Here is a 12,776-nt window from a genome sequence, read left to right as displayed (position 1 = left end):
GTCAGCGCCTTTATGGGGAACATGTATATCTGTGAAAATTTTTTTGCCAATCCATCAAGTAGATGTTGAGATACATCACAGGTGAACATTTTGACCAGCTGATAGCATTATTAATAGGCTTCATGGATATATGTTAAAAAAAAAAAAAAAGAAAAGTAGTTTTGGGAATGAGCAGTGCATTTGCTTTTGCTCTGTCCTCTGTCTGTCACCCCCCCGCCCAATCTCCACCCTCACCCCTGGTGGGATAAAAGGAGGATGTTGCATAGCTACCAGAATGGTTATTGTGGCTCCTGTCCATCAGTTCGGTCCTGATGCTCTGATCCTCTTCTTAATCTTGTCCTTCTCTGTCCTTTCCCCTATTATTATGCCAAAATCCAGGCAGGGGATCTGTCCCTCTCTGTCTCCATATCTGCTTTACGAGTGTCACATTTGATTAAGCCCCACGAGAAAACGTAGCCTTGGCTATATCCTGATTAAAATGACAGTGTAAAGTGATAAAAACAGTAGGGGTGGGTCAACAAGTGGATGAAGCACGTTGTGTGCAAGACCAAAATGAGTGGGCGAGGTCAGGAGGTCAGTGGTGTTGATGGAGACATACGAGCCTAGTTTGCTACTCACTGCTAGAGGACTCATCTGCAACATTGGGTGGGCTGCGGATACAGTACAGAGCAACATCACATCGCTGAGGAGAGGGGTAGAGAGGGTGTCCATGTTCCCATTGCTTCTGACGAGGGCAGTGTGGAAGTTACACATCACAGCATATCCTCTCTCCTGTCTTATCATTCTGCATTTCTTTCCATCTCTCGGTCCACTATACCCCCCCCGTATCTTTCCACACCCCTCTCTCTATCCTTTTGTCCGTGCCTGTCTCCATTCTGTTTTGTCTCCTATTCTATTCATCTGTCCATCACCCCCCTCTCTCTCTCTCTCTCTCCAATCCTCTCTATGCCCCCTCAGACGCTGTGGCCCAGTGTGATCGATGAAGCTGGATTTCGGTAATCGGTTTCATTTGATATCTGTCTCACTGCCGGCCACAGAGATTTAGCCTGGAATGAGCAAGAAGCTGGAGCTTTTCATAGGCACTCAGGCTCCCTCACATACACATACAAACAATCTGTCACTGCGGCATTGAGCCCAGACCGTCCTCTTATCTCATCTCTCTCATCAATCCCCTGATGGGTTTGTGCCTGAATTTATGAATAATGCAGACAACACTGGCTAAACTGCTCCTCTTTTTCCATGCCTTGCCAGGTCAATGCTGGACAGAGGACCCTAACACTACCATCTTAGGAGCACGGTTAATTATCAAGAACCAGATCTGAATTTTTAACTACCTCCAAATACATAAACTATGTGCGGTCCTCCACGGACACTCTGACCCAGGCGTACGCACAGAAACGGGTGAGATGACAAACGGCGACATCGACGGCAGATGGATGAAAAACGTGAAACTGAGACCATTGTGTTAAACAAATCGAAATATTGCCTCTCATTGATATTAAGAATTCACTAAGCCATTCTTACAATTAATATCCTACACAAACACCTGTTTGATAGATTTGTGGAAAAAAAAAAAAAAAAAAAAAAAATTTTTTTAAAAAAAAATTTTTTTATTTTTTTTTTTTTTTTTTTTTTTTTTTTTTTTTTTTTTTTTTTTAGATACAATCAAATTGATGGGTAGAAAAAGGCATTCCATGCGTAATGTATGGCCCTATGATTTCCGTGACGTGGAAAATGCGGATGGAATCGTGGAATCTACGCATGAAAACGGAATTCTCTTATACATGCGGAATCGCACGGAATTTGCATACATTTTGTTGATATTAAATAAACTTTTTTGTTTTTACTTCCTTCTCATTTTTCAGTTTAAAACAAGCGTAGAAAGGTCTTTCCCCATATTTTGTTGCAATGTGTGCTGAAGCTGACATACCGCTTGAGAAAATGAAGAGGATACGTCCGTTTCTTGTTAAACATTGCAAGCAGGGAGGCCCACTCCCAGAGAACACCAGCAGCCTCAGGCAGAGCCACCTGCCGCGGGTCTTTGACCAGCACATGCAAAAAGTGCTGCAAGAGATCCGTGGAAAGAAAATCTTCGTTGTTGTCGACGAAACCTCCGACAACAGAGATGGCAGTGTCCTCAACATTGTTATAGGTGAGGATCCAAAGCTTTTATTTAGGTAATTTTGAATGTGCTTTGCTGAATATATTAACAGTTTAAATTAAAAAAAGCTGAATTGTGAGTTTGTGTCACTGAGTTTTTAAAGGTCAATAGTGCTTAGAAGTGAAAAGAAAACAAGCAAATCCAAAAAATCCGAAAGGGCTAAAAATAAATCCGAAAACACGGAATTTGAAAAAATAAATGGAATTTGAAAAAAAATTAAACTGATTTCATAGGGCCCTAGGAATGACGCACAATGGCTGGCTTTGCACTGTTTGGAGGTGTGGCAAATGGAGACCGACAGCAAGAAGACTTGCCTGCAAACGAGGAGAGTGGCCTCAGAGCCGGTTTCGACTGCCTCGAGCTATCCTGTTGGATCTCTGTGCCCTTTTGGGCCCAGAGTTACACTCTGAGAAACCACGTCGTACCGGTGTCGTGCAGACACCTGTCCCACTTCAAGAGAGGTCAGCTCCAGCGTCCCGTGGCAGAAACACTTTCTGTGTAGCGTTAGGCGTTTTTTGCATCAACTTTAATATCGGACCATTTCTTTTTAATTTGGGCCACGGTCCAACCTCTGAGGCTGTGGCATTAACTGGGTCTGCAACATGTTGTCACTCTAGAGCTTTTTTGGCATTAGTAATGCCCACACTGTGCCCTCCAAACATATTTTCCTCTTTTCCACCACTCTAACAAGAACTACAACTTCACATTCAGTGAAAGTCCTTTGCTTTGTTTTCCTCTCTGCACATGATGTCGGTATGAATATTAATTTGGGGCATGTCACTGACTATTTAAGGGCAATTATGGGCGTGACATGAAGCCGCCAAAGCTGCGCCACATTCAGAGTCAATTTGTATTTATAAATGGAAACTGGCATACAACGTGCGTGTGCACGGTTTTATAAAGCCGAATATTTCTGTGCGTACTCCCATCCTAGGTTTCGTCCGTATGCCACTTCTGACGCAGAGTTTTATAAATGAGGCCCCAAAGCTACTTTACAAAAGACATTTGCAAAACATGGCAATATTTCATAGGAGGGAAGAAGTCTGACTAAAAGGACAAAGCATTTCCTGCAGCAGTGTTTGAGAATAGAGCATTTTTAATGTCCACTCGTCATCACAGTGCCGCAGAATCAGTTAGTGCCAGTGTGTTCAACTCAAGTAAAGACAAGTATAAAACAGTGAATGTTCTTTGTGCATGCCAAAATACAGAATATTTATATTTGTCTTAATTTTACATTTAACTGAAAAGATTGAAACAAAATCCCTTGTCACTTATGTTGAATTATTTTTATGGCAGCGCTGCGATTTTTGCTTTAAATATACTTTAGTGTCATTGAGGTCGATGAGAACTGAAACTGATGAAAATTACTCTGTTTCCAAAGGCTAGTTGGTTGCACAGCAGTAAAACAAAAAAACGCAAGCAAAATACAACACACACACACACACACACACACACACACACACACACACACACACACACACACACACACACACACACACACACACACACACACACACACACACACACACACACACACACACACACAAGTCAAATAAAAAATATAAATGTGTAAAAAGCAGAGTGAACAAGAATAAAAAAATCAAAAGATGGGATCAAGTAAATGTGATTTTGACTTACAATTCTCATTGGGATAAAAAAAATAATAAGGAGGATGAAGTCAAATTTGTATATGGTTAATGTGTAGCCAGTGTGTTTGTGTCAATGTTTGTGTGTGAACTATTCTCACCATGTAGAAATAGGAGAGACAGCAGCCAATAGTCCAGAATACAGAGCCTGTCTTCACTGACTTCACCTACGAGAGAGAAACAGAGTCTGTTATGAATATCCATATGTTTCCAACATCAAATAAGACAACTAGACCAACAGTTTGTCTATCAAGGACATTAGGAACCAAAAAAAACACAAAACAAAAGAAACAGAGGATGCACATCCTGTTATAATAACATGATGTTCAGTTGCAGTGGAACATATTTTAATCTGGACTGAAGACTTTGTTTTGCTTTGTTTACATTGTGATTCACCATATTTTAAAGTCAAGACATTTTAAAACTAATGTAAAATGAAAAGAGTAAAACAAACTCAAAGTTACACATGGAATGGGTTGAAAAGTGTTAAAACTTTCTATTTTGTGTCTTTAAAAAAGCATTTTAATGATTACAGTTTAATGATCACAGCAGATGTGGAACAGCCAGCTGTGGTAAGAGAGGAGATGAGAAAAGAGAAGTTCAGACTAGTCTAGACCAACGAAAACATCTTGTGAACAAGTACTCCTTCCCCGCCACAGGCCGATAAAGCAGACAAGTGTAAACATTAACATTTAAAAACACACTGTGATAATGACTAAGTTGCAAGCACACACACACACACACAAATTTAACAGTGTACTTTTGAATTCAAAGTCAAACTCTGGGAGAGTACAAGTGACAATGGGGGAGAGGGGAGGTTAAGAGACATGATAACATCCAACAATGGCTGAGAGTTGCTAGTAATACCTAGCAGAGCATCCCAGACAGACCCCTGGATCAATAAACTGCACAGACAGACACACTGACGCTGCTTCAAACTGCTGGCGCATGCACAAAAATAAACTGTCCTCAAGCAGTGCTTTCCTCATGTGTTGAGGTGGGCCACGGTAAGTAGGTCGGCGGTGACCTGATTATCATTCTCTACTATACGAAGGTGGAACATTTGTTGTTATAGGGCCTTGTTACTCTGTTTAGGTCAATAGGACTAAAGTGCCATTGCGATTAGATTTATGTCTCTAGGGGAGATGGGGATGATTTTAATATTACATGCCCTGGTCACAGTTACTGTGCAAGCTGGTGTGTTCGCCTCAGACAATATTCCCACTCAAGTTGAGCCAAAATTTGTGTGCAGCCTTGCATTGTCCATTCAGAGGCATGTATATAGTCAACTGGCACCTCAACCCCCTTTTCCAACTGCCCTCCCAGCCTCCACTCGCTTTGTCAAGACACACCAGTCACACAGTGTGATACCAGCCCAGCTAATTAAATGTGAGTCAAGAGAAAGAGTGGCATTACTGTTATAACATTATAAGCATGGTGCACAGGGTTAGCTCTTTGTTTGTGTGTGTGTGTGTGTGTGTGTGTGTGTGTGTGTGTGTGTGTGTGTGTGTGTGTGTGTGTGTGTGTGTGTGTGTGTGTGTGTGTGTGTGTATTCATGTTATGGAGAGCTGTGGTGTTAAAAAGAGCAGTTCTCCTGGGTCTGAGAGGATTCAATTATAGATTATAGGATGGTGTATGTGCGTGTGTATGTGCGTGCGTGCATGTGTGGGTTAGGAGAGAGGGGGTAAACACAGATTAAGCTAGTGAAGTTGAATGGGTTATTAGTGGATAAAATGAAGGAGTCGGATAATGAAGATTGGGCTGAGACTTGAGAGCGGCTCTGTGCGTTTTCTCCATGTGAAGGAGAGGACGAGGGTAAAGAGACAAGGAACAGGGTGGGAAAAAAGGAACGAGCAATACTGAGATACAGGAAGAGAGCAAGGTGGGAAGAACAAGAAAGAAGAGGCAGAACACAGCTAGAGCAAAACAATGGTAGGGACAAAAGAAGACAAGGACAATTAAAGGGAGACAAGATTGAAGAAAGACGGAGAGGAGGCAAAGAAAACGCAAAGACAAATGTAGGTAAATGAGACCGATAATGGGAAGCAGTGGTGCATGGCCGAGATGATTGTTTTTCAGGGCCCTTGCCAAATAGAACCGAGGACGTGAGAGGTGGTAGGTGATTGGAGAGGGATTTTTTAGATGGCACTGCTTTGCTGATGACACATCACCTTAAGAGGCAGTGATGGCTGCTTCAAGGAACACCTGCCTCACTTGTAGACGTATTGTCCATACTGACAAGATGACAAGAGGTCATAAGCGCAGAGACAAACCGATGTCCCTAACACACAACATCTATCGGTCTACATAAAGAGGCTGACAAACATTTCAATTGTTAGGCAAATTATCAATTATGTTTTGGGCGTCCCGACCTGCCATGACTGATTGTTCTTAATATTATTTCAAACATTTATAAAGTGGAGTGTATTATTCCATAATGCAGCTCAGTCGCATTTCATAACACAGTTGATCCAGATTTCACCTCAAGTTCACCCTTTACACAGTTCACTTGTCTGCAGCTTTGCAGAGTTTGCAGTTCTTCTTGCCCAACTGTACTGTGTAATATTAGAGCCCAACCGATAAAGGATTTTTAAGGCAGAGATGATTTTATGGAAAGTACCCCATGCCAATCTCTAGGTATGGTGAAGGGTATGTGATGATGTGGGGCTATTTTAATTCCAAAGGCCAAGGGAACTTCATCAGGATGCATAGTATTCTGGATCCATGAAATAACTGGCCTTTAAAAATAAAAATCTGCCTGCCTTTATAATAATAAATTTAATTTGTATAGTGCTTTTCAAGGACTCAAGTCTCTAACTAGTCTAAGTCTATGGGAATTTAACATAGGGGTGTACTGACTTATGCCCCCTGTATTTTAAGGAAGAATGTGTATTTATTTACGATACATTATTCATTCACAAAGAAAATTGGTGTCCTTAAAGGTTGGATTTTTCCAAATTTTTCTAATTAGGCATTAAGATCAATTTCCAAAAGATGATTTTTTTAATTCCTCTTTTTAATCAATCAAAATCTTTAGCATGGGTGTATTCACTTATGCTGAGCACTGTGCATGTACATATAAAAGCCTGTATATACACGTGTGTATAATATACATTTCTAAGTATGTTATGCTCCCAAATCACTGCATGTTTGAGGATGTAAACTCTCCCATGGACACCATTAGCGGTTTAGTTTCACTCTGCTGAGTCGGCACACATACACAGTGCCAGGTGTATTGTATCAGGACTTAAACTGTAGACACAACAGGCATGCTTAGCCAGCCACCTGGATACCAAACTCTAGGTAATTGCCAAATCAGAAACAGTGAGGGAGTTGTCCACAAGCACAAGCCAAGTGTCTAATATCACCATGAAACCGCATGTGGACATGCATCCATGTATGATTTGACAAAGTGACATAAACTGGGAATGCTGAATCCTTGGACAGATAAAAGCTCCCTTCCAACCCGGCGGCAACTGTACTTCCAAGCTTGTTACTCTGTGACAAACAGCAGTGAGGCATGGCATGATGAAATACATGCACCACTACTTCTACCTGGATGAAAGCCTCCACCGTGCAGCATATCTTTACGCTGGAGTATGAAAGGGAAATCAATGCCTTGAAGGTAAAAAAAAATATAAAATAGCCTACAAGCTACTATTACCATTCACTGCTTTTCTACAGCTTGGATGAGGACAGTTAGAGTACTAGTATTCATGCTCACCAGCCTTTCTAACATGGTCCACCACTGCCATTCAACAAATGTGTGTATATAAGTTTTTTTTTTTTTTTTTTAACATCTATTACATTACGACAGTTAAATTATACATCTAAATTGAACCTGGAAACCCTACATTTTAGAGTTTAAATAAAAATACCAAGACTTTATTTCTTTTTGCTTCCAGTGCCTCAAAGAAATGATTTCAAAATAATTTTGCTGGTTTATAAATCACTAAACTGTTTAGGGCCAAAATACATTTCTGATCTGCTACTACACTATGACCCACCCAGACCTCTCAGGTCGTCTGGGACAGGTCTACTTCTTGTCCCCAGAGTCAGAACTAAACAGGGGGAAGCAGAGTTCAGTTTTTATGCTCCACATATCTGGAACAAACTCCCAGAAAACCGCAGGTCCGCTGCAACTCTCACTTCTTTTAAATCAAGGCTGAAGACCTAGCTTTTTGATGTTGCCTTTCTTTAAATAACCAATTTTCTCTGCTTTTATATGTTTAACTGTTTTAACTGCTCTTTCTTTAAATTCTTATCTCTCAGTTCTTTAAATTCTTATACTGCACTGTAAAATGTATTCTTGTCTTTTAAATTGTTTTTAATTGTTTTCTAACTGCTCTTTCATGTTTTATGTAAAGCACTTTGAATTGCCCTGTTGCTGAAATGTGCTATTTAAATAAAGCTGCCTTGCCTTGGAAAACCAAAAAAGATAAAAATAAAAAAAAATACAACATGTGGATGCTGCCTATTTGTTAATTGCTGAGTGGTTTTCAGCATCTTCAACAACAACTATGTTTCACTTGTAGCCACTTATAAAAGAGACATCTTTATGTACATACAGGTGATGTGAACATAAAGAGACAACCTTGATTTCCTTGTTTCTGAATTAAACATCTGCGACATGCAGGAAAACATGTCTTTGCATTTGTTGTGTGGATAGTTTAGGCTTAACTGTAGCCTGAACCTGTACAGTAAACTATCAGCTGAGGCGGAACATTTTATAGTGGATGCTAATGAGCACCGTTGTATGGCCTCTAAATACACATATGCATAAATGTGGGGGCTCCTGCAGGCCTTGCTCTGTTTCGAGCTGTAAAGGTACTCTTTAACTGCTGCAGGCAGTCATGTTTGAACGCTGCGGGTATAATGAAAAATCACCAATGTAGTATCATTGTAGTTTAATTAAAACTTTAGCTTTATTTGCCTGCCTCATCTATAACCAGCAGTGAAACGTCTCCCTACAACTACGCAGCTACAGTTGGTGAATAACAGACATGTAGGCCTAGCTTATTTGCATGAGTCGCCAAAAGCATTGCGGCATCCTATCATGTGATAATCCTTTCTAGATAATACCCAAAGCTTCTGAGCTAAAATAAAATGTGATGTCATTTGCCAAAGTAAACAGAGCAGCAGGAGCGATGCAAAGAAAAAGACATAAAATACGCTTTAGAAAGGAGCAAACCAATGGGTGACTGCTGGTATTTGAATTTATTTGGTCATTTCTGTTCTTAATATTTGTCTAATATAACGTTTAAAGCCAGAGATAAAGATGGCTAACCGTGTTAACTACAACTGCTTTTCTTTACAGCAAAGCATTAAGGATAGCCTTAATGATTTCCAAAGAAATATTGTACAGGCATTTTTTTTTCACAGGCTGATTGCAGATCACTTCCTTACAAACAATTCAGTCTTTTGCTTGTCTTCTACATTGATAAAGTCGACTATTAAATGTGGGCTCGCTTTCATTTGACACCTGCTCCTGTGATAATGCAGGTAAGATTCTTTTCTTTTACAGTGATGACTGTAATTGCTTCACTGTAACCTCTTATCTTTATATTCTATGACTCCTGTCTACAGGAACATGAGGCGATTTTGTTAATAGAAAATCATTTTATAGACTAGAAATATGCCTATAGTGCTCTAATGATAGGCTATGTGTTTTGCTAAAGCAATCCTCTCTGACCTCTGCAGCAGAAACAAGATTACTTTTAACTGTAACATCAGGTACTGTCCACATCTATTCATTTCATCGTATTTTTTTGTGACAGAAGAACCAGCAAAAAAATCCAGATCTTTCAAGTCCAGGGCTGCCAGCACGCACAGTCAAACCCTCTTCAAATGGTCAAAATTGCGGCAGTCTGGTCTTCAACCAGCCGAAACAGCAGGTCATTCCACTTTTCATTACTCTCCACTCTGCGCCCTGTTGCCGTTAGCATTAAGTTCAGGTCAGTAATGCTCGCCTACAAAGTAGCAACAAACATGTCATCCATGTACCTGAATTCCCTCATTCACGACGACTAGTCCTACCGTCACTGCTGACACTTCTCCTGTGTGGTCCCTCGGTTTTGAAACTAGTTACCGAACTTGATTCAGTCCGCAGAATCCATTTTTGGTCTTTAAAAATTGCACTTATGTTACTTTAGGCACCAACAAGCATTGTGGCAATTGTTTCAGGTGGAACTGGAAGTTGAGGCACTTATCCTCAAGGCTTCTTCCAGATCTGTGGCTTGGATTGTATCTTATTTGTACTTTGCTTTGTGTGGGGAATTCATACGTGTAATGCACTGCTCTTAATCTGTTGATGTTGACCTCTTTAGTGTAAGGGAGAAAACCTGGTTTAACTGAAAAAGCAGATTATTTCCATTTACACTGGTTATCTGGAAATGTTAATAATTTCTTTTTAGTTTCCTTTCCACGTTGTCATTTTCACATAAATCCTGTTTTGGAATTATTCTTAATCTGAGTTTAAAAGTAAAAAATAAAACATGCATCACTAAATGGATGAAGCTTAATACAGAATGAAAAAACCCTAAGGTCAACTCTAATACCAAGGAAGAAGGGGATGATGAAAAAATTTAAAGCAGAGCACTTCAATTTCACATTAAAGACACGCAAAAGGCACTCATAGTAAGACAGCTGTGGGGCTGTAGGGCAGCTGGTGATGCAACTAAAAGGAGTGGACACACCAAGGTACACTGAAAGTCTGAAAAGTTGGTTTCATACTGTACATCTTTCAACTTGAAAAGCTCTTTACTTCCACCTACTGCGAAAGCCCATTTTAAAAATCATTGGCACCATGGTTACTGCAAACATCCAAGGTGAAAAAAAATTCAGGATGTTTTTTCAGCTTTCAAGGTCTACTTGTCAGAACAAGAATAACCTGGACGAAGTTGTTTTGGGAACAATATTTTTGTTACATTCAAAATAAATCTGACCTTGTTGAGCACAGTGATGGTGTGAATTCAACAAGGTCAGCCGCCCTGTATGCAGGTAGGTGAACCCGCTGTATTTACTTTGTGTATTTGAAAAAAGGAAAGAAAAATTGATTGGGGGAGGGCGCGCTTCAACCTTTAACCCAAGATCTTTTTTAATTCTACTCTTAAGGTCATCTTTTTGCGAAGGCGTTACAGTGCAACATTCAGTTTCCTGGGCTCCACATGGTCAGCAAAGATGCCCAGTGTGCCTTTTAAGCCTCTGGATAAATAATTTTAAAAAATTGGGCTAATTCTCGGGCTACATAAAGCCTGTCCTCTGAAAATTAACAGACTGAGCCCTCATTATTGGGATAGAAATGTCGACACATTTTTTGTAATTTTTTATAGCTAAAATAGATTTAAAAGCTGAGTGAGCACATGTGCAGGCTTTATTCTGATTTCTAACAAAAGGAGAAGTTTAAACTGACCATAAAACATAATATCAGAGGTACATCCTCATTACAATTACATATTGGCCTAAATTAAATTTTTATGTACAGTTCCTCATCGCAGCTTTCCATCAAGTGACCAGTGTACATACCCAGAGGTAGTAGGTGAATTGCAGGGCGAAGATGGCGATGCCCTCATTGTCGAAAGAGCCTGCGACCGAGCGGGAGATGTAGCCAGGCACGATGGCGATGAAGCAGGCTGCCAGGAGCCCTGCACCCTGGTTCCACAGCTCCCGCGTCAGCAGGAAGGTGGAGATGGCTGTCAGACCGCTGAACACCGGTGCCAGAAAGACACACACGTCACGGATGTGGACAGTGATGTGGAGCAGATTGAGCATGTAGTGGATGAGGCCGGCAGTCACCATCAACCCCGGGTATACCTGAGTGAGGGGGCAGAGAGAGAGAGGTTGAGCAAAATAAAGGGTGGGAGGGATGTTGGGGACAGATAATGAGACACCCGACACAGAGATGGGTGATTGTTGGTCAAAAAAAAAAAAAAAAAAAAAGCATGTGATGACGTAAACTTGGGTTTTAGGTAATTGTTTTCTGAGGTTTCGTGGGCAGATCAATTAATCAAGAAAATAATTGTGGGATTTATAAATTATAATCTTTTGATGAAGCCTTAGACATAAGTAATGGTAGGTGAGCTAAAGGGAAAGTGCAAGAAGAGAGGAAACATAAAAAGGTGCCAAGAGGGGGGGGAACATATTTTAGATGAAAACAAGAAAAATTCTGGGCATTACAAACAGCAGGACCATGGACCATAACAACCTACATTATTATCAATACATTTTATTGATTGAGACAAAGGCATCTACACCAACACACTTATTTAGAGCCAGCAGATTATTCTCTTAAGAAGGGCAAACATAAGCCATGCTCCACTGCTCATCCAGTTGTCACTCTATATGATAAAACTCAAGTCAACTAGATCTGCCTTAAGACTTATTTGCACAGCTAATTGATGAATCATTTGGCTTCGAAAATGTCAGAAAATAGTTAAACAATGCCCATCACAATATCCAGAGCCAAAAGGTGAACTCTTTAAAATGCTTGTTTTGTCTGACCAACAGTCTTGACAATGGAAGATATTCAATGGGAAATATTCAATTTACAATTATGTAAAAGACATTTGCAATTTTTTACTTATTAAATGACTTAAAAATGTCAAAGAATGTTGCCATGTATAGTGTTCTCTAACAAAAAGTTCAGTCAAAGCTGTGACCTGAGTAGGCGAGGCCTCGTGCCCCTGTCTCGTCTATACGTGAGAGCAGATCCAATTAGGGCCCTGTGCAGTACACCGACTGTTTGAAGTAAAAACGAGGCTATGTTTAACGTGTGTGATGTTCCTGATATGTCCTCACTGTAGCCGCAGTCCATGCTCTTTGCCTCACCGCTAATAAACTCAGGTCTTCGCATCTCTAATTAGCCGGTGCCTAGGAGACCTAATCTTCATCAGCCAATCTACTTCAATGAAAATCAACCATGTCTTGCCTCTCGGCTCTAAGGATAGGACTCAACCTAATGGAGCAGTATC

The 12,776-nt window shown here is 40.4% G+C and overlaps 1 protein-coding gene across 1 annotated transcript in view; it reads right to left on the bottom strand.

Annotated features, from left to right (window-relative positions):
• The window catches only part of stt3b (STT3 oligosaccharyltransferase complex catalytic subunit B), a 91,858-nt gene that overhangs the window by 28,553 nt on the left and 50,529 nt on the right, over nt 1-12,776 (bottom strand). The window contains exons 3-4 of the mRNA XM_039819872.1: nt 11,332-11,619; nt 3,909-3,974 (exon numbers count right to left, since the gene is read on the bottom strand). Coding sequence (XP_039675806.1) covers nt 3,909-3,974; nt 11,332-11,619 — 354 coding nt within the window. The remainder of the gene's footprint in view (nt 1-3,908; nt 3,975-11,331; nt 11,620-12,776) is intronic.

Source organism: Perca fluviatilis, chromosome 13 (genome assembly GCF_010015445.1).
Source record: "Perca fluviatilis chromosome 13, GENO_Pfluv_1.0, whole genome shotgun sequence".
Taxonomy (NCBI): domain Eukaryota; kingdom Metazoa; phylum Chordata; class Actinopteri; order Perciformes; family Percidae; genus Perca; species Perca fluviatilis.
This window is presented reverse-complemented; position numbering and strand designations above follow the sequence as displayed.